Here is a 22,506-nt window from a genome sequence, read left to right as displayed (position 1 = left end):
CGTTTTGAAGAGACAAGCATACGCTCTGACGAGCTAGCATATTTCACCTTGAGCACCCTGAATGCTTTGCACATTAATGATAGCCTGCGTTCAGGTGAGAGGCCTGCGTTCATCTTGTGCATATGCTCAGCATGTTGAGAGATAGCTTGCATTAAGCATATCTCTCAGGTGGGTCATGCATTCACCACGAGCGCACACTGAACACGCTAAGAGACGTCTTGCATTAAGCATAACTCTCAGAGACTTGACCGCAGACCAAGTCTGGCAATCAGTAAGCAAAGTTCAGAACATTAAATCAACACCAATTGCTAGGACGCCTATAGCGAGTAAACACAAGGAATCACGCTTCCTTCAGGGAGAAGTCTGTTCCTTTGACTTCAAGGAAGTGTAACTCCGAGGAGGCAGAGGTGTGAATCATGTGTTTACCTTTGGCCAACCTAAAAAGTTAAAAGAGACATGAAAGCATCAATCAAATCTCTGACTTAATGACATTATCCCAAGACGCCATAGTGACATACCGAGAACAAAGTCCAAGAGTATCGTTGAAAGGCTCGAAAAGCATGAAAATTTACCTTGTCTCAAGCCAATGAAGATTATGTCTCCCCTGATGGCTGAAATCAAAGTAGTTTGTCAGTGAGCCCACTACTTAAATTTCACTACCAGTTTATTTTAACGGCTGTATACTCCAGCTTAGTTATACATATGTTCTATGGTAAAGGACAAGGGTTTGTATATGTGCCGGAACAATCATACAGCAAGCACAATGAGGTAATTGAACACTTTACAAGAGATTTCTACAGCATTTAGATTAAGGATAAGGAATTTAATAAGACCTTAAATTCATGTCCACAAAAGAGCATGGTATTCAATTATGACAGATTAAATAATTAAAAAATTCCGCAAGACAAACATGTCTCAAAAATATTGAAAAGATTTTCTCAATAAAGCAATTTTTGTGAAATTGAGGAAAGGGCAGGCCAGATATGTTTTTCATAAGAGAGTTTGTAATAAACAATGACATCTATAATTCTAATTACCAACCTTTAGTTATAAACATACAGTATTGTTATAAAAAGATCTGAATGGGGAGGGTCCAATATCTTAATAAATCATCCAGTAATAATGATTTGAGCTTTTTGAGTGTTTAACTTCATACCACATAATCTAATTTTAGCTAGAACTCTGTCGCAGATATTCGGCCATCTCTGGTCTACACACAAGACATAAAATCAATGTACAAAGAGGACAAAGAGTTGCATAAGCAACTACTGTACCGTGTTTTCTTTTCATAGTTGGACCACATATCATTTACATACTGTATAAAGCAAAACGGAACGTAGAGAGGAGAGGTCCCCTTTTCTGTTTCATTTGTTTGATGTCGGCTAACCCCCAAAATTGGGGGAAGTGCCTTGGTATATGTATGTATAAAGCAAAAAGTACAGGGACATTTACATAGCCACTACAGAATCTATAAATAACAACTGTTTACAATTCATCACATCTACTGTACTAGCAAAGTCAATCATAATATTAAGAAATTATCCAACAACTTCCATCTACTCAAGATTCAAAAGATACTCCTGATCGATCAGTAGTGGACGGTCAAAAGGTGCACTCAAATCAATTTTCATAAAAAGAATTTGGTTCAAAACAAAGCAATCAAGTCTCCAGTAAGAAAGTCTATATATCAATGCATATCAATACAGTCAATTTCCAAATTATCAAAGGGCTAAATATTTACCTGCTAGGAGTGTAACTTTCATCTGCTTTATAGTCTGCATATATCCAAACATCTTGAATGGTTGTCTTTCTCCTAAATTGTATATTAACCAAATGAGGCTGGGGACCATCTGACTGCCAATATGTATCTAGGCAGTCATCACGCAGCTGTTCTACTCCAAAACCTTTCAGAAAGATAAATACACTGTAGGTTTGTTTGTTTTGAACACACACACACACACTGTAGGTTTGTTTGTTTTGAACACACACACACTCTCTCTCTCTCTCTCTCTCTCTTTCTGTGTGTGTGTGTGTGTGTGTGTGTGTGTGTGTGTGTGTGTGTGTGTGTGTGTGTGTGTGATATGCTGACTAGCAATAAAGTAATTTTAAATTTCATATAATTTGAATTTTTCCTAGCTATACAAACCTAAGTCATTTATATAGGGTTACTTCTGGTTTAGTTTTCTACGGACAGACAATCAAAAAGTATTTGGTAGATTACTTCAAGCTACATTGCAAGGCAACTACTGCACATGAAGCCTCCTGCTTGTATGAAGCACGTACTTACAACACTCTTCCGGTCAAAGACTTGCGGGGTGGCTAGGGCAGGACCTTTGATAAATGATTCCGGTTTGTATAGGTAGGAAAAATACAAATATCAAATTGGTAGTTTATTCCTACTCAAGATACAAACTTCCGAGTCATTTATATGGGGAGTATTCCTTGGGTGGGAGGAAGTCTCCCTGAAGGTAGGAAGTATGTCCTTCTTTTAAAGATACAATTACTATAGTATTAGCAAGAGATAAAAGTGAATTATTTGTGAACAGTGTAGCCGGCTCATAAAAGGCACAGCCTTCTGTTCCATTTTAGAGAGGCGATGTGATATGAACATCAAGTGGCTTGTATTATTAACATACAGGTGTACTTTACCTCACCTTACGTCGGGAGTTAGTTCCAGGAGAGGCGAGTCCAGTTTAAAAAAAGACTTGTTTCTGAATTTACTTGTCACTAGGCAAAACCACAAATAACCGTTCCGAGTTCTGTATTTTGTTTAAAAATTCAATTTGAATAATATATGGTTAATAAGAATCTATTTAAGCTTACAAACAAATAAATTTTAGTCTTAAAACAGTACCAAAAAAAAGGTAATCTAATTTTACGAATAAATGTACATCCATACTTGTAAATGTATATGTTTACAATTTATCCTGTTAGCAGTACATCGCGATGACTGCTGGTCTTTATTTGTGAATGTGGTTTGCTCTTAAAGAGTATAAAATAGAAAGATTTTGCCGCGGGGGCATAAAAACAATTAGAATAGCGCCAACGTATCCCTGCGTGTCGTAAGAGGCGACTAAAAGGGACGGGACGAGGGGCTGGGAACCCCCTCTCCTGTATTATAATCCTGTAAGACATCAAAGAAGTAGAGCTGGGGGGAGAGTGTCTGCTCCCCGCACTCTAGTTTTGGGGTGTTTGAATGTGCGTGGATGTAGTATGATAGAGTAAAAAATGAGAGATGGAAGTATGTTTAGGAATAGAAGGATGGATATATTGGCCTTGTGTGAGACAAAGATAAAAGGGAAAGGTGAAGTAATGCTTGGTGAAATGTCTGGTAGAGTGTCTGGGATTGAAAGGGGAAAAGCAATAGAAGGTGTGGTTTTATTGCTGAGTGAATGGAGGACAGGTAAAGTAGTGGAATGGAGAGAGATATCATCTAGGTTAATGTGGGTAAGGGTTAGGTTGGGTAGGGAATGTTGGGCTTTTGACAGTGCGTATGGGCCAGGTTGTGAGAAGAGTGAAGAAGAGCGGAAAGTGTTCTGGAATGAATTAACTAGATTTGTAGAAGGACTGGGTAGAAGGAATTATGTAGTTGTCATGGGTGACTTAAATGCTAGAGTGGGATCTGGAGAGGTAGAAGGTGTCATTGAGAAGTATGCGTACCAGGTGAAAATGAGAGTGGTGAGAGACTGGTAGATGTGTGTGTTGAGCAAGAGATGGCGATAAGTTCTAGCTTTTTCAAAAAGAAAGATAAAAACAAGTATACATGGGTAAGAGTGGCAAATGGAAGAGTGGTAGAAAGGGCGTTAATGGATTATGTGTTGATAACTAAAAGAATGTTTGGAAGATTGAAAGACGTGCACGTGTTTAGGGGTATGGCTAACGGTATGTCTGATCATTTTTTGGTGGAAGGAAAATTAGTTGTAGCAAAAGAGTGGGGGAATAGAGTAGGTGGATGTAAATGGGAGCTAGTGAGGGTTAAAGAGCTAATAAAACCGGGGGTAAAAAGTAAATATCAAGAAAAGTTTAAAATGGCATATGACGAAATGAAATTAAGAGAAACTGGTAATTTAGAGGAGTGGAGGTTAGTAAAAGAAAATTTTGTGGGAATTGCAAGTGATGTGTGTGGCAAGAAGTTTGTTGGAGGCAGCATGAGGAAGGGCAGTGAATGGTGGAATGAAGGAGTGAAGGTAAAAGTGGAAAAGAAAAAAGGGATTTTGACGCAGGAAAAATCTATTTCTGGGCGAGGGACCTGTGCCGCCCAGTGAATAAGCTCCATTTAGCACTTATTCTTAGGTAATTTACTGCTAAATATACCAGAGAAAAAATGTAAAGGAGTGCTAGGTTAACTAGCTCGCTCACCTATTGGTGTCGGTATAAAATTGGGCGTATAATCCAGAGGTCCCGCACTATTTAGATTCATCCACGACAAAGATCACAATAGAGGAGAGCCGTTCAACCTCACTCGGCACCACCAACTCTGCATCCGCTTAGAACCCAACTCCTTAGCACCCAAAGTTTGGGGACTCCAAGGGAGAGGAGCTGGGAGGGTTCACTGGGTGGCACAGGTCCCTCGCCCAGAAATAGATTTTTCCTACGTCAAAATCCCTTTTCTGGGCTCGAACCTGTGCCGCCCAGTGAATCTATACAAGAGAAATGTCACCAAACTTGCAAAATAAAGGAAAAAACATAAGCGTAAGGGAAATACAGGATGCTTTAATCAGAGATGAGTGCCACAAAACAATTATAAGGGTATCTTAAAAGGAACATAATCCACTTGGTAGAACAACTGACAAATAAGGTAAGGTATAATAATGCCGTGAGTGATGATATATACAGATACTCAGGAGTCAAAAATTAACAAATATAATAATAGTAATCAGGTGCGAAACCAACGAATACAAATAGGGTATAAATGAGGCAGGTAAGGGGGAGAGATAAAATAACAAGGAATTAACATATGAGTTACCTGGGGGTAACTACGCTCCCTGCAGCTACTGTAGGAAATTTAAGGGCTTCCAAATGTTTAAGGTAGTGTTTCTTGAACACTGAGGGTGACTTCCACCCTGTATACCTGGAAAGATCCGTAAAATGTTATTTTCATTAGTAAAATAAATTTTTGAATATACTTACCCGATAATCATGTAGCTGTCAACTCCGTTGCCCGACAGAATTCTACGGGAGGGATACGCCAGCTATCACTATACTAGAAGGGGGTGTACTCACAAGCGCCACCTGTGGCCAGGTACTACAGTACTTGTTGTTGACGCCACCTCACTTTTTCCTCGGTCCACTGGTTCTCTATGGGGAGGAAGGGTGGGTCAATTAAATCATGATTATCGGGTAAGTATATTCAAAAATTTATTTTACTAATGAAAATAACATTTTTCAATATTAAACTTACCCGATAATCATGTAGCTGATTCACACCCAGGGGGGTGGGTGAAAAACCAGTGTACAAGACTAAAGGATAGCTAAGTATCCCGTATTTCATATAATCAGTTATCCACAATAACAATGAAATAATAAGTACCTGGTAAGGAAGTCGACTTGAACCGTTACTCTGCCTTTAATAAGATCGTCTTCCTTACTGAGCGCAGCGTTCCTCTTGGAAGGCTGAATCAACTCAAAGGTGCTAAAGTATACAGGGCTGCAACCCATACTAAAGGACCTCATCACAACCTTTAACCTCGGCGCTTCTCAAGAAAGAATTGACCACCCGCCAAATCAACAAGGATGTGGAAGGCTTCTTAGCCGACCGTACAACCCATAAAAAGTATTCAAGAGAAAGGTTAAAAGGTTATGGGATTATGGGAATGTAGTGGCTGAGCCCTCGCCTACTACTGCATTCGTTGCTAAGAATGGTCCCAGGGTGTAGCAGTACTCGTAAAGAGACTGGACATCTTTGAGATAGAATGATGCGAACACTGACTTGCTTCTCCAATAGGTTGCATCCATAACACTCTGCAGAGAATGGCTCTGTTTGAAGGCCACTGAAGTAGCCACAGCTCCCACTTCATGTGTCCTTACCTTCAGCAAAGCAAGGTCTTCTTCCTTCAGATGAGAATGTGTTTCTCTAATCAGAAGCCTGAATAGTAAGAAACTGAGTTCTTAGAACTTGGAAAAGAAGGTTTCTTGATAGCACACTATAAGGCTTCTGATTGTCCTTGTAAAGGTTAAGACCTTTTTAGATAGTACCTAAGAGCTCTAACTGGGCAAAGTACTCTCTTCAGTTCATTCCCCACCAAGTTGGACAGGCTTGGGATCTCGAACGACTTAGGCCAAGGACGTGAAGGAAGCTCGTTTAGCAAAAACCGAGCTGCAAGGAACATGTAGCCGTTTCAGATGTGAAAACAATGATCCTGCTGAAGGCGTGGATCTCACTTACTCTTTTAGCTGTTGTCAAGCACACGAGGAAAAGAGTTTTTAATGTGAGGTCCTAAAAAGAGGCTGATTGGAGAGGTTCAAATCTTGATGATATAAGGAACCTTAGGACCACGTCTAGATTCCAGCCTGGAGTGGACAACCGACGTTCCTTTGAGGTCTCAAAGACCTAGGGAGGTCCTGTAGATCTTTGTTGGTGGAAAGATCCAAGCCTCTGTGGCGGAAAACCGCTGCCAACATACTTCTGTAACCCTTGATCGTAGGAGCTGAAAGGGATCTTACTTTCCTTAGATATAACAGGAAGTCAGCAATCTGGGTTACAGTGGTACTGGTTGAGGAAACTGCATTGGTCTTGTACCAGCTACGGAAGACTTCCCCTTGAGACTGATAGATTCTGAGAGTGGATGTTCTCCTTGCTTTGGCAATCGCTCTGGCTGCCTCCTTCGAAAAGCCCCTAGCTCTTGAGAGTCTTTCGAAAGTCTGAAGGCAGTCAGACGAAGAGCGTGGAGGATTGGGTGTACCTTCTTTACGTGAGGTAGACTTAGAAGGTTCACTCCTAGAGGAAGAGTCCTGGGAATGTCGACCAGCCATTGCAGTACCTCTAAGAACCATTCTCTCGCGGGCCAGAGCGGAGCCAACCAACGTCAGCCGTGTCCCTTTGCGAAAGGAGAACTTCTGAAGTACCCTGTTGACAATCTTGAACGGCGGGAATGCATACAGGTCGAGATGGAACCAATCCAGCAGAAAAGCATCCACGTGAACTGCTGCTGGGTCTGGAATCGGAGAACAATACAACAGGAGTCTCTAGGTTATCGAGGTAGCGAACAGATCTATGGTTGGCTGACCCCACAGGGCCCAAAGTCTGCTGCAAACATTCTTCAGAAGGGTCCACTCTGTGGGGATGACCTGACCCTTCCGGCTGAGGTGATCTGCCATGACATTCATACCGCCCTGAATGAACCTCGTTACCAGTTAGCTTTCGATCTTTAGACCAGATGAGGAGGTCCCTTGCGATCTAGAACAACTTCCACGAAAGAGTCCCTCCCTGCTTGAAGATGTAAGCCAGGGCTGTGGTGTTGTCAGAGTCCACCTCCACCACTTTGTTAAGCTGGAGGGACTTGAAGTTTATCAAGGCCAGAATAACCGCCAACAACTCCTTGCAATTGATGTGAAGTGTCCTTTGCTCCTGATTCCATGTTCCCGAGCATTCTTGTCCGTCCAAAGTCGCACCCCAGCCCGTGTCTGATGCGTCCGAGAGGAGACGGCGGTCGTGTTTCTGAACAGCCAAAGGTAGACTTCCTTGAGAAGAAAGCTGTTCTTACACCACGCGAGAGAAGACCTCCTCTCTTCGGAAACAGGAACTGAGACCGTCTCTAGCGTCATGTCCTTTATCCAGTGAGCAGCTAGATGATACTGAAGGGGGGGGAGGTGGAGTCTCCCTAACACGATGAACAGGGCCAGAGATGAAAGTGTCCCTGTTAGACTCATCCACTACCTGACTGAGCATCGGTTCCTTCTCAGCATGCTCTGGATGCATTCTAGGGCTTGGAAGATCCTTGGGGCCGACGGAAAAGCTCGACTCTGAAGATCCATACCCAAGGAGACAATGGTCTGGGATGGGACGAGCTGAGACTCCTCAAAATTGACCAGGAGGCCCAGTTCCTTGGTCAGATCCATAGTCCATTTGAAAATCTCCAGACAGCGACGACTTGTGGGAGCTCTTAAAAGCCAGTCGTCTGACGGAGCCGGACACAAGATCATGGTACTGCTGCACAGTCTGTGAACTGTCAACCATGGGCAAGCGAGGAAGTACAGTGACAACCCGAATCTGTCTAGACTGTCTGGGTCGTACAGACAACTCCTTATCGGGTTGCTGAGGTTGCCGCACTGCGTCACAACAAGTCACTTCTGCTGGTTGTTGAACGTCTTCCCCGTGACACATTGACTCCGTAAACAAAAAATCCTCTAACAAGGACTAAGCTTGGACTGCATGTCTTGCAACACAGCTCAAGGTCTATGGGAGCAGGTGTGGTAACAGACGGGATTAGCGACTGAAGTGGAACCATTACCTTCCCTGGAAGCATGTTATGCTTAAATAAAAGTCCATAGGAGGCTACGCAGCTAAAGGCTCCCTCCAAATGACAGAGTCCTCAAGGGAATATCAGAAGGAGGGAGAAAAGCACTTTCTCATCTACAGGGACCATATCCGAGAAAAGCTAAGTTCTCTCAGTGAGGGTTTCACTGGTGCAAAAGCAGCAGACTAGAAGGCAACGTTATGAAACTGCTTGACAGTCTAGTGAGTTGGCAACAACCAAAGATGTGTGACTGAGAAGCATGCGGTAAGGTATGCAGAGCATGTTGTATGCAGAGTATGCTGTATGCAGAGCATGCTGTATGTAGAGCATGTTGTATGCAGAGCATGCTGAATGCAGAGCATGCTGTATGCAGAGCATGCTGAATGCAGAGCATGCTGTATGCAGAGCATGTTGTATGCAGAGCATGCTGTATGCAGAGCATGCTGTATGTAGAGCATGTTGTATGCAGAGCATGCTGAATGCAGAGCATGCTGTATGCAGAGCATGTTGTATGCAGAGCATGCTGTATGCAGAGCATGCTGTATGTAGAGCATGCTGTAAGGTAAGCAGAGCGTGTGCATGGCGTTTAACATTTCTCAGAAATTCCATGACCAGTGCTAGAGTGCTTTATGCATGCTTGCATGGGGTTTTAATATCAACATAATATTTACCTTACATTCATAACTCATGATTCATATTTTTGCCATATTTTGCGATATTGTTAAAAATATATTGCAAGGAATACAAATATATTTTTATAAGTAATACAAATAACCTCCATTATCATAATGTTTGAAAATGGAGGTAAGGTATGCTGAACAGCAGAGTCAGAACGAGCTGGAACAACAATAGTTGTGGTTTCCTCTTCAAGACTCTGTTGAGGGAACACCTGAGGCTCAGTCTGCAAAGGCTGATCAAAAGAAGTAGCAGAAGGTAGGCGCATGGGTGGAGGAGGCTGACTCCTGGCATGAGTGGCTGAACTCAAGGGTTGCGCTTGCTGAGTGGTTGGCGGATGCGCAGTAGCAAGTTCCTGAGGAACGAGTTAAGGTTCCTGCGGTGTGAGCTGAGAGCGAAAAGGTAGTGGCTGCGCAGAACGCAGTAAAAGTCTCGCAAGTTGAGGCTCCTGAGGCGCAAGGCTAAGGTGTTGAGGTGCTTGCCTTGAGGAGGGTTGAGCTCGCTGCAGCGAGAGCTGAGGAGACTGACTCATGGATGGGAGAGGTTGTTGTACCTCAAGCGAGTGTTGCCTCACTGGTGGAACAGCAAGTGGAAGCGGAGGAAGAGAGGTATAAGCCTCCTGTTCCCATTGCTGAGGTTGCCTTAAGGAAGGCGGAGGGAGCAGCACACCACTGGAATCAGTAAACTCATAACGTGGCTCAACATCGTACGCCTGGCAGGCGGTACTGCGGTCAGGCGGAGCGAGCGCAGGCGGAGCGAGCGCAGGCGGAGGCGCAACCTTCTCAGCCCGACACTCACGCATCAAGACCGAAAGTTGTGACTGCATGGACTGCAGTAGAGTCAACTTGGGGTCGGCAGACACTAAGGTCTGCTGAGGTAAAGCCTTAACAGCAGAGATCTGTTGCGGCAGAACCTTACTCCTCTTAGGCGGAGTGCATTCAACTGATGACTGCGGCGAGTCAGAGCTAACCCAATGACTGCATCCGGGTTGTTGAACTCTAACTTCGTACGTCTGGCATAGGTCTGGACTTTACGTTTAAGAGGTCTTGAGACCTGAGACCAGCGTTTTCTCCCCTAAATTTCTTCTGCAGACGAGCAAAATAAGGGCTCAATCGTCTGCGGGTGGGAGTGACGGTCTCTGTAAGACACGCCCGCAACCACCGAGGATACTTCTGTGCGTCGATCAAGGCCTGCCGAACCCTTTTGCCCTTCGACATTGCTTCTCCCCTGGGCTTGGGAGCTTGCAAGAGGTCCCGGACTGGGAGGACGACTGGCACGCACAGAAGTACCCTCACGCACAACACTGACACACTTTGCGCTAATCACTTATCACTTTGATTTTCTGTTTGCACTTATTTCACTGAACTCGAAACTTTAAGTGGTTTGTACCTGAATCACGCAATTCTATCCTTTCTCAAAAGTTAGTAATTGCGAAAACAGAATTACAATGTAACAGAAAAATCTAATGAAAGATAAATAATTCAGTGGCTGGAAAGAGACTAAACACTAGATCACTCTAGAAACGTTTACCTTCTTCCCCTAAAGAGACTAGGGAGAAGAGCAAAAACGATAACAACGTTACTCGCTTGAATGAAACGTTTATCCTCCTCTTTCTCCCTCCGTCTCTATCTCTCTCTCTCTCTCTCTCTCTCTCTTGACTTAGAACCTGAGAGAAGAGCCCAATCATATATATCGTTAAAACATATTATTGTTAAAGGAAAAAACTGAAATATTTCCCAAAATGAAAAGTTCCTTTATTAGAATTAAAACCATTAAGTTAAGAAAGAATGAACAAAACGCTAGACACGGTTACTCTTACTGCAACGTGACACCGTGAAAATTCTTTCTCTATCGTAACGATAGAGCGCAAGTTGAACGTTCTGAACGTCAACAACTGCAGAGACAAAACAAAACGTTAGTTCAACTTTGAAAACAGTACGAGACTATCAAAGAAATTCTTTCAAAGACATTAAAATAGCATAATATGTTAACAGGTAAAACCGAAATGACGGGCTCAATGTTAATTAACTTCGGTACCAAGAAAAGACCGCCTACTATTAGGAAGGTCGAATATAAACAAATATAAAAATTAATTTTAATAAGTTTATAAAAAAAGGAAGTTAATCGAAGAGGCCTATAAGAGGCGGAGAGATATAAAATAAATCTATAACTTTTGTTAAGCAAAATTAAGAAAGAGAGTCTATACTCTCTTAGACACCAACACTTCCGTCTAAGGGAAGGGTCGGCCATTTAAAGGTGAAAGAGAGTTCATACTCTCTTCGTCACCATAAATAATCAAATTAATTCCAAAAGCTAACTAAGCTAATATAGAAGTTTCCAGTATAGCGAATAGCTGCAAATTTTAGAGAAATACTTCACCAAACCGTGAACAATACTCCAAAATCATAAGCGTATCCAAGAACGTCTTGCCGGAAGCACGACAGAGGAAAAAGTGAGGTGGCGTCAACAACAAGTACTGTAGTACCTGGCCACAGGTGGCGCTTGTGAGTACACCCCCTTCTAGTATAGTGATAGCTGGCGTATCCCTCCCGTAGAATTCTGTCGGGCAACGGAGTTGACAGCTACATGATTATCGGGTAAGTTTAATATTGAAAAATTCATGTGGTGAAAAAAGTTCACCGAAGTAGCAACCGCTCTGATATCATGTGCAAGAGGAAAAGAGTCAGGGCTAGCTTGTTTAATAAAATACAAAATTTGTTGCCTGATCCCTTTAATGGTAATGGTACCGCCTTGTTCTCTAACGAATAGAGGCCCCGAGGAGTTAGAGGAGGTCCGGGATAAATAAGACCTAAGAGTAGTAACAGGGCACAGAGACGGATCTTGCGTGAGGGGAACAATTTTCCAGGAGGACCATCTGTTCTGAGGGTCTTCGTCCTTAGCTAAAATGAATTTGTTAGGTGAAAGAAGGACCTCTCCCGAAGGAAGGAACTCAATATGACCCGGGTCTCTTGACAAAGCTGCCAGTTCAGAAATTCTTGCCCCGGAAGCCAAACTCACCAGGAAAAGTGTTTTCCTGAGAAGGGGAATGTAATCACAAGAACTGTTAATGGTATCAGAAGCCAATTTGAGTACATCATTAAGGAACCAGGTAACCGGGGTAGGACGAGTAACCGGTTTCAGTCTGGCACAGGCTTTCGGAATAGAAGCTAACACAGAGTCGGTTAAGTCTATGTTAAAACCCACTAGGAATATCTTTTTCAAGGCAGATTTAATAGTGGTGATAGTATTGGCTGCCAGACCTGATTCTAATAAAGTTCTAAAGAAAGTGACTGTAAGGTTCAAGTTCATACAGTGTACGTCTGAGTCTATCAAAAATTTAGCCAACTTTTTAACCGCAGAATCATATTGGCGGATGGTGGAATCCCGTTTATCTGATTCTAGGAACAGGGTGTTTTGAGGATCGATATTGGCCCCATGCATGGCCGCAAACTTCATGAAGTCCATAAAGTTAGGGCGCTCTGAATGTTTGAGAAAGCGTACACAACGCGTGTTTGTACTATCTGAGACAGAACCGGATTGGGTATCGGGTGAGGATGTAGTCTCAACTCTCGCAGGAGAGGATACCAATTGCTCTTGGGCCAGTTGGGTGCGACCAAGGCTACTCGTCCCTTGAAGGATCTCAGCTTGTCTAGGACTTTCAGTAAAAGATTCACCGGGGGAAAGAGATAAATCCTTTCCCAGATGTCCCAATTCTGTGACATAGCGTCTGTGGCGTAGGCCTGAGGGTCTAGATTGGGAGCCACATATACTCTCAACTTGTGGTTGGACTCCGTGGCGAAGAGATCCACTTGGAGACCCGGAACCCGAGAGAGAATCCACCGGAATGACTTTAGATCGAGTGACCATTCCGATTCTAGAGGGGAGGTCCGGGACAGGGCGTCCGCCACTACGTTCCGGACTCCCGCCAGGTGGACAGCTGAAAGATGCCAACGGTTCGAGGCTGCTAGGGAGAATATGGCTACTAGAACATGGTTCAGAGGCCCTGATTTTGATCCGCCTCTGTTGAGGCAGCGGACCACCACTTCGCTGTCGAGAACCAGGCGAAGGTGTTGTCTCTTGGGTGGAGCGAGACGTTTCAGGGTTAGAAGAACTGCCATGGCCTCCAGCACATTGATGTGAAGTTGGCGGAATAAGGGAGACCAAAGACCTTGAACTTTCCTGAGCTGAGAATAGCCTCCCCAACCTGATAGGGATGCGTCCGTGTGAATGATTAACTTCGGAGGCGGAAATCGAAGGGGAACTGACTTTGACAGATTGTTGGCCCTTGTCCAAGGTAGAAGTCTTTCCCGGAGAATGGGAGGAAGGCGGACTTTCCTGTCCCGGAGCTTCCAGTTCGCCCTCGAACGCCAGACACGATTGATATCTTTCAATTTTGCCTTCAGAAGTAGATCCGTCACTGAAGCAAATTGAAGGGACCCTAGGATCCTCTCTTGGAGTCGTCTGGAACTTACTTTGTCTTTGAGAAAGCGTTTGGTGTTCATTGCAATCTCTAACCTCTTGGGTTTGGGAAGACACAGAGTATGAGATATAAGATCCCATTGCAGGCCGAGCCATTGGAACTTTGATTTCGGAAGAAGACGGGACTTCTTGAAGTTGATCTGGAAGCCTAGAGATTGAAGGTACTGGATGACTCTGTGAGTGGCTTTTAGGCAATTTTGGGAGGTGTCTGACCAAATGAGCCAGTCGTCCAGATAGGCTACTACTTGAATCCCTTGATTTCTGAGTTCCTGAACAGCAACTTCTGCTAACTTTGTGAAGATCCTTGGGGCGATGTTGAGCCCGAAAGGCATCACCTTGAAGGAGTAACTTTTGTCCCCTAAGCGAAAGCCTAGGTACGGACGGAAGTGTCTCGCTATCGGGACGTGATAATAGGCGTCTGTAAGATCGATAGAGGTGGTGACGGCCCCACGGGGAAGTAAGGTCCGCACCTGCGAGACGGTAAGCATTCGAAACTTGTCGCATTGAATGGACAAGTTGAGAAGGGATAGGTCTAGAATCACTCTTCTCTTGTCCGAATCCTTCTTCGGGACACTGAACAGCCGACCCTGAAACTTCAGGTGTTTCGTTTCTTGTATGGCGTTCTTTTGTAACAGGTCCTGGACAAATTCAACTAGGTCCGGAGTGGAATGTTGATGAAATCTGTTCGGAGGTGGAGGTCCTTGAATCCAACTCCACCCCAGTCCCTTGGAGATGATACTGAAAGCCCAGGGACTGAACCTCCATTTGTTACGGAAGGCATAAAGCCTCCCCCCTACCTGCTGCACCTCAGTATTGGTTTGAGGAGTTGCCTCCGCGTCCGCCTCGGAAGTTCTTTCCCTTACGAAAGACTCTTCCTCTACCTCTGTTCTGGTTAGAACCACGATGGTAGCCTCTACCTCTGTTATAACTCTGGGAAGAGCTATGAGCCTCATAAGACTGGTTAAAGGCAGGAGAAGTGGTGGAGGCACCGGAAAGCTGGCTCTTAGGGAGCAGAACGGTGACATAGTCGTCCGAAGGAGCCTGAGAGGTGGAAGGCTGTGCAGGAGCAACGGGAGATGGAGGAAGAGGCAGTCGGAAATTGGACGAACTACTCTGCTGTTGCCTGAACTGGGTGGAGGTATACGGGCGGAGCTTCTTCCTACCCCGGGCTTGGTAATTTGCGGGGTCATATTTCTGTTTAGGAGTCAAACCCCAACGGGCTTTAAGGCTCTGATTCACTCTAGTGGCCTCTGCCAAGACTTCCTCTACAAGATCCTCAGGGAAGAGATTTGAACCCCAGCAGGAGGACCGGATAAGCTTATTAGGCTCGTGCCTAATAGTCGCCTCAGCCAGGACGTGTTTGCGACACCTACGTTTAGCAGTAGCGAAGTCATAAAGGTCGTAGTATAATGACTGCAACGTAGCCTTATTGAGAGACTTAAAGATACTCTCAGTATCATAAGTCAAGGCTATCGACTCCGTGGATGTGGCCAAGTTCAGAGTTCGGCCAACACGTAGGCGGGAATCATACTCCTGTTTAATGAGGGATTCCGGGAGACGGGGAAGCCGCTCACTAAACAAGACTGAGGCACAGTCCGCTGATAGCTTGCCAGAGGTAAAAGTGGTATGGACGTTGTCCCAACACTCAATGCCAGAAGGAAGAAGGAGGGGGATCGGATCCACCTCTCGGATGGGAGGCAAGGGCTTCTCCTCCAGAGCATATTGGAAAGCAAGCTCTGCTACCTTATTGACACATGGAGTCACGGTGTTTTTATCCATTAAAAACATTGTGAAGGAACTCTTATACGGCGTTAACATGGTGTTGGTGCAACCGATGTCGTTCAAGAACCTAGCCCAAACGGATTGGGCTTGCTCTTTTGGGAAGATGACGGTCTCTTTGGGGACCTTATCTAGCCGAACCAGAGCTTCCTCGGTAAGCCTGGCATAACCATGAAATGGAAATGCCAGACCAGGAGGAAAGAATTCAAAGTCCTCTAGAGGACGAGTGCCAAGACCTTCCAAAGTTAACATTCCGTCTGAGAACGGAGAATGAAGAGCCATGCGCCAAGGATTATTCTTGGTAAACGGCGGGAGCTTAGAGGCATCCGGGATGAGAGAGCTTTGGACTCGCTCCGGAGCCCCTTGCTCTAATGCCCCAAGTCTCTGACCGATGTTAGAGAACATCGTGTCCATCTTGGCCTGCATTTCCGACACCAACTTAGCTTGCATCTCCGACACAATGCGAAGCATGGCTGATTCGGAAAGGCCCGGGCTAGGAGCAGGAGTGGCGGATTGTACTCCTGGGTCGTGAGACTTAGAGGAGGAGCCGGAAGCCTTAGATGACGGGTTTGTATTCAGCTTAGAACTATGGGAAGCCTTGTGAGGCTTACGAGCTTTAGGTAAGGTTCTAGATGTAGACTTATCCTTGGGGGGAACCGGGTGTGATCGTTGAGACGAATCACGGTCCCCAGAAAAACCATGAAAGGAAGAGCGATCAGAAGAAGAAAGAGCGGGGCTGAGGGATAGGAATCTCAGCGCCGGTAACACCTGCCTCACTTACCACCCTACCTGCGTCCGGATCATCCAATAACATGGGTTCGACGTCCAGGTTCATGGAAGCAACATTGTCTTCCAGATCTCCGGGGGCATCCGACGGATCTTGATCTTGATCAATAAACCCCGTTATGGTGGCATCAATGTGGGCAATGATGGGAGCTGCAACATGCCTAGCCACAGCGGCTGAAGACTTGGCGTTAGGATAGACCATGGCACAATAGTCTTCGGATAGGACGTAAGGCTGCTTGGATTTCACGTTCCGGGCAAAACCACCAACCCACACTTTCAGTGTGGCCCGAGCCGCAGACTTTTGCTCCGGGGATGCCTGAAATAATAGTGGGAATTATAAAAAGGCAGACTCATAGTGGTCCTTCAAGACCATAGAAATCTTACTAAATAGTGTATGTATACCAAAAAAGGTAAGATAAATAAAAAGGCAACATAGCCAACAGGACTCACCGAGTCAGATCCAAGGGTGGTGATGAGGTCAAAACAGACCATGCAGTTGTCAGGGTGCCAGACCACGATGTCCTCCAGCTGAACCCCGCAGAGGGCGTGAGACCGACATACGGTGTGCCCACAAGGCTGATGCAGAACAGCCGCACAGGCCGTCGTCTGACAATGCACCATCTATAAAAAGAATAGTATATGAGAAACTGTAATTCTCTTAAGTAGGGGCGAGTCCGGAGGACCCGGGCCTAACATAAGTCTAACTTAAGACTAGAGCTTAATTGTAATACTCTTAAGTAGGGGCGGATCCGGAGGACCCGGGCCTAACATAAGTCTAACTGAAGACTAGAGCTTAATTGTAATACTCTTAAGTAGGGGCAGGTCCGGAGGACCCGGACCTAAACATAAGTCTAACTTAAGACTAAAGTATAGCTATCCATTCCGGTCGAGCCGGGAGTATAAAAAGCAACAAAAGATTAAGACACATAGTGTCTGATTTCCCGGAGCGAGGTTAAGCCCCGGGCCGGGAAATAAAAGTATATCCATAAACCAATTCATATAGGAACTCCGAGATAGTAATCTGTCATATATAATCATATATAATCATAGGAACTGTTATAAATTAATAGGGGGGCGGAACTGTAGATAAGAACCGCCAACCGAACCCGGAGGGTTTCGTATAACATAATAAAAGTGTGATAAGTGAATATAAAACAGGGTGCACCGGGATCCAACTCTGTTGACCGGTGGCCAACCCGTCTAGACAGAGACGAACCCGCCGGGACACCCGGAGGACAAAGTCCATACACACTGAACTACCCCCTCTAAAGGAGGGAAGGCAACGGTCCCCTAGGGGAGGGGGGAGAGAAGCCTAGCCGCCCACCTAGCGAGAGGGGGAGCTTGGGGGAGGATCACGTGATACGGAGCAGCAGGGCTACCAACTGACGATCCCCAACCAGACAGATCAAACGGAGTAATAGCACAAATATTCATTATAATAGTAATAGCGTTGAAAACTTATATAAATATACACATAAAAAATTTAGGGCAAGGCATGCAACATAATAAATAAATCACAAAGGACACACCTGATGACTTATAAAATAAATTTGCCGCCTAGTAACGAAGGTCGGCAAGCCATAACGATACGTAACTGATATCGGCCCTAAAAATGAACCACGAGGGTTCTAAACGCTAAATAATGAATATTCACAAAAACAAATAACATTTAATTAATAATAAAAATAATACACATAGTAACACCGCGAGTGAAACTAAAAGCTCTCAAAACAGGAGTACCAACTGTAAGCGGAATCAAGCAAGATCGAAATGAACGAAGAGAATAAACTCCTATAATTTAAATATTAAACGATCTAGATTGCTCAAAACACAGCAAAACATAGCTTGGTACTTAACTTAGACGGTGTCTCCTGGGAAACCGACGAAGAAGCCATAATCCAGTGGAAAATAAGCGAAATACGAGAACACAACAAAAAAGCGGGTTACAACACAGGCGTGCTAAAAGGAGTTAGGTTCTGAGCGGATGCAGAGTTGGTGGTGCCGAGTGAGGTTGAACGGCTCTCCTCTATTGGGATCTTTGTCGTGGATGAATCTAAATAGTGCGGGACCTCTGGATTATACGCCCAATTTTATACCGACACCAATAGGTGAGCGAGCTAGTTAACCTAGCACTCCTTTACATTTTTTCTCTGGTATATTTAGCAGTAAATTACCTAAGAATAAGTGCTAAATGGAGCTTATTCACTGGGCGGCACAGGTTCGAGCCCAGAAAGAGGGCTTTTGAAGAATGGCTGCAGAGTAATACTGTAGAGAAGTATGAAAGATAGAGAGAAAAATGTGGAAGTAAAGTGCAAGGTAAGTGAGGCAAAGAAGGCAGCTGACCTGAGGTGGGGTCACGGATTGGATCCTTCATATGAAGAGGAGTAGTAGTTTTGGAAAGAAGTGAAGACAGTAAGGAAGGCTGGTTCAAGAATAGAAGAGACAGTGAAAGATGGAAATAGAAGGTTGTTAAAAGGAGAGGAGGCAAGGAAAAGGTGGGAGGAGTATTTTGAAAGTTTACTGAATGTTGAGGATAATAGGGAGGCAGATATAATTGCTGTTCCAGGTGTTGAGGTGCCGGTGATTGGAGATGAGAATGAGAGAGAGATTACAAGAGAGGAAGTGAGGAGAGCACTAGATGAAACGAGAGTAGGAAAAGCATCTGGTTTGGACGGTGTGAGAGCTGAGATGTTGAAGGAAGGGGGTGTGATACTTGAATGGTTGTTGAGATTGTTTAATGTGTGTTTTGTGTTGTCAATGGTACCAGTAAATTGGGTTTGTGCGTGTATTGTACCACTATACAAGGGTAAGGGAGATGTGCATGAGTGTTGTAATTCAAGGGGTATTAGTTTGTTGAGTGTAGATGGAAAAGTATATGGTAGAGTACTGATTAATAGGATTAAGGATAAAATAGAGAATGCAATCTTAAAAGTACAGGGGGGTTTTAGAAGAGGTAGGGGTTGTATGAATCAGGTTTTTACTGTTAGGCAGATATGCGAGAAATATTTAGCACAAGGTAAGGAGGTGTATGTTGCGTTTATGGATCTGGAGAAAGCGTATGATAAGAGTTGATAGGGAAGCAATGTGGAATGTGATGAGGTTATATGGAGTTGGTGGAAAGTTGTTGCAAGCAGTGAAAAGTTTCTACAAAGGTAGTAAAGCATGTGTTAGGATAGGAAATGAAGTGAGCGATTGGTTTCCGGTGAGAGTGGGACTGAGACAGGGATGTGTGATGACACCGTGGTTGTTTAACTTGTATGTTGATGGAGTGGTGAGAGAGGTGAATGCTCGAGTGCTTGGACGATAATTGAAACTGGTAAATGAGAATAACCATGAATGGGAGGTAAATCACTTGATGTTTGCGGATGATACTGTACTGGTTGCAGATGCGGAAGAGAAGCTTGGCCGATTAGTGACAGAATTTGGAAGGGTGTGTGAGAGAAGGGAGTTGAGAGTTAATGTGGGTAAGAGTAAGGTTATGAGATGTACGAGAAGGGAAGGTGGTGCGAGGTTGAATGTCATGTTGAATGGAGAGTTACTTGAGGAGGTGGATCAGTTCAAGTACTTGGGATCTGTTGTTGCAGCAAATAGTGGAGTGGAAGCAGATGTACGTCAGAGAGTGAATGAAGGATGCAAAGTGTTGGGGGCAGTTAAAGGAGTAGTAAAAAATAGAGGGTTGGGCATGAATGTAAAGAGAGTTCTGTATGAGAAAGTGATTGTACCAACTGTGATGTATGGATCGGAGTTGTGGGGAATGAAAGTGACGGAGAGACAGAAATTGAACGTGTTTGAGATGAAGTGTCTAAGGAGTATGGCTGGTGTATCTCGAGTAGATAGGGTCAGGAACGAACTAATGAGGTTGAGAATGGGTGTAAGAAATGAGTTAGCAACTAGAGTGGATATGAATGTGTTGAGGTGGTTTGGCCATGTTGAGAGAATGGAAAATGGCTGTCTCCTAAAGAAGGTGATGAATGCAAGAGTTGATGGGAGAAGTACAAGAGGAAAGCCAAGGTTTGGGTGGATGGATGGAGTGAAGGAAGCTCTGGGTGATAGGAGGATAGATGTGAGAGAGGCAAGAGAACGTGCTAGAAATAGGAATGAATGGCGAGCGATTGTGACACAATTCCGGTAGGCCTTGCTGCTTCCTCCGGTGCCTTGGATGACCACAGAGGTAGCAGCAGTAGGGGATTCAGCATTATGAAGCTTCATCTGTGGTGGATAATGTGGGAGGGTGGGCTGTGCCACCCTAGCAGTACCAGCCGAACTGTGTTGAGTCCCTTGTCAGGCAGGGAGGAGCATAGAGAGGAAACGTCCCCTTTTTTGTTTCATTTGTTTGATGTCGGCTACCCCCAAAAATTGGGGGAAGTGCCTTGGCATGTGTATGTATTTCACAATAGAACAAAATACACTTAGTTGTTACATTTACCAATATTTACATTCAATATCTTTGTTAACATCGTGTACATAGATGGCTGTGGATCGTCAGCATCAACAGCTGATTCGTCTGTTGTTGTTCAATAAGCACTTTAACAAAAAACCAGTCGAGATTTCCTTGAACTTCTTCAAGGACTGTTTGAAAGGGAGCAAAATCATATCAACAATACTCAGTGAACTACTGTATATGTGACTATAATCGTGATACCATCGTGACCTTCAAAACAGCTGACAACATAACCAAAATAAAAACTATTGGTATTTGCTCTTGTTAACATACATCTTCAACTGATAATAAAAAAAAGCACAAAAACTATTAAACGAAGTTCAGATAACAGAAAACCAGGATTATTTTAGATATATTTCAGTACATATACGTTAAGCTGCTGGCTAAAGCTACAGATCAGTTGAAGAAATCAAATGACGTGTTTTAATTCCAGCCTATGATCAAACATAGATTTAAGCAAAATAAAAGTTTATTTTGTGTGTAGTATATCATCATCATCATCTCCTCCTACACTTATTGACGCAAAGGGACTCGGTTAGATTTCACCAGTCGTCTCTATCTTGAGATTTTAATTCAATACTTCTTCATTCATCATCACTTCGCGCTTCATAGTCCTCAGCCATGTAGGTCTGGGTCTTCCAATTCTTTCTAGTGCCTCAGCTTTTCATCAATCTTTCTCTCCAGTCTCTTTAGAATAAGCATGCTATCGTAAGTGTTATGCTTCTGTAATTTTTGCAATCAGTGAGGTCTCCTTTTTTTGCCTTTTCACCAACACTCCTAACTGGCATTCATCAGGTTTTGCCTCTTCATGCCACATTCTACAAAATAATCTTGTAAGTAGACTGAGAGTCCCTTCATTTTCAGCCAGTATCATCTCGGAAGTTATTCCATCATATCCACCGGCTTTCCATCTCTTTAGTGTTTTGAGAGATTTGTAGTATTAAGCTATCACTTTTTAAAGAAACAAAGATTTCAGCTAAATCTGTTCTGTATGTGAATAGTAAGGCACCTGAGAGAGAGAGAGAGAGAGAGAGAGAGAGAGAGAGAGAGAGAGAGAGAGAGAGAGATTCGTATTATAACTAATAACAATAATAATAGATATAAACGAAATATATGAAAATTATATTGTTTAACAAATTGGTGCTGATGTAATTTTCCTTAGGAATTTATATTGAATGAGTTAAGGAGACTGTCCGCCATTTTTTTTTTCTAAAGATTCAAAATACACAATTTCTATATAATTCTAGACATAATACCTTCATCATATAAAAATTTCAAGTCATTTGATCGAAAACTTTTAATTTATTGGCAAAAATCATGATTTTTATAAAAATTTTAGGTTCATTTTTCTCAACTAATATGACACCAATTGTATTGAAAATCATACCATCAAAACTTCTTTATAAATCACATAATTCTGTGCGACAGATTTTCGATTTTCTTTTTCCTTTTTTTTTTAATGAATTTTTCCTTAATTTTATTCCTCTAGCCGTAGAATAATCATGAAAAAAAAGAGAAAAATTATATTTTAATTATAAAATAAATTTTTGAATATACTTACCCGGTGAATATATAATACCTGCTGCTGCTCCGGCGGCTCGACAGAAAAAACACAAAAACTCGCGAGCAATCGCTATGAAGGTTGCGGGTGTGCCCACCAGCGCCAACTATCGGCCAGATACCGCATATGCATGTAAACAGCTCCAATTCTTCTCATCCCGCTGGGTCTCTATCGGGGAGGAAGGGGGGGGCCTTTAATTTATATATTCACCGGGTAAGTATATTCAAAAATTTATTTTATAATTAAAATATCATTTTTAAATATTTAACTTAGCCGGTGAATATATAATAGCTGATTCACACCCATGGTGGTGGGTAGAGACCAGAGTT

At 43.6% G+C, this 22,506-nt stretch overlaps 1 protein-coding gene across 2 annotated transcripts in view; it reads right to left on the bottom strand.

The window, feature by feature from the left end:
- Nucleotides 1-22,506, bottom strand: part of APC10 (anaphase-promoting complex subunit 10) — a 49,783-nt gene that overhangs the window by 5,687 nt on the left and 21,590 nt on the right. For both annotated transcript variants that reach the window (XM_068366901.1, XM_068366900.1), the window contains exon 3: nucleotides 1,742-1,904. In XM_068366901.1, the coding sequence (XP_068223002.1) occupies nucleotides 1,742-1,904 (163 nt within the window). The remainder of the gene's footprint in view (nucleotides 1-1,741; nucleotides 1,905-22,506) is intronic.

This window comes from Palaemon carinicauda, chromosome 44, assembly GCF_036898095.1.
Source record: "Palaemon carinicauda isolate YSFRI2023 chromosome 44, ASM3689809v2, whole genome shotgun sequence".
NCBI classification, from domain to species: Eukaryota; Metazoa; Arthropoda; class Malacostraca; order Decapoda; family Palaemonidae; genus Palaemon; species Palaemon carinicauda.
This window is presented reverse-complemented; position numbering and strand designations above follow the sequence as displayed.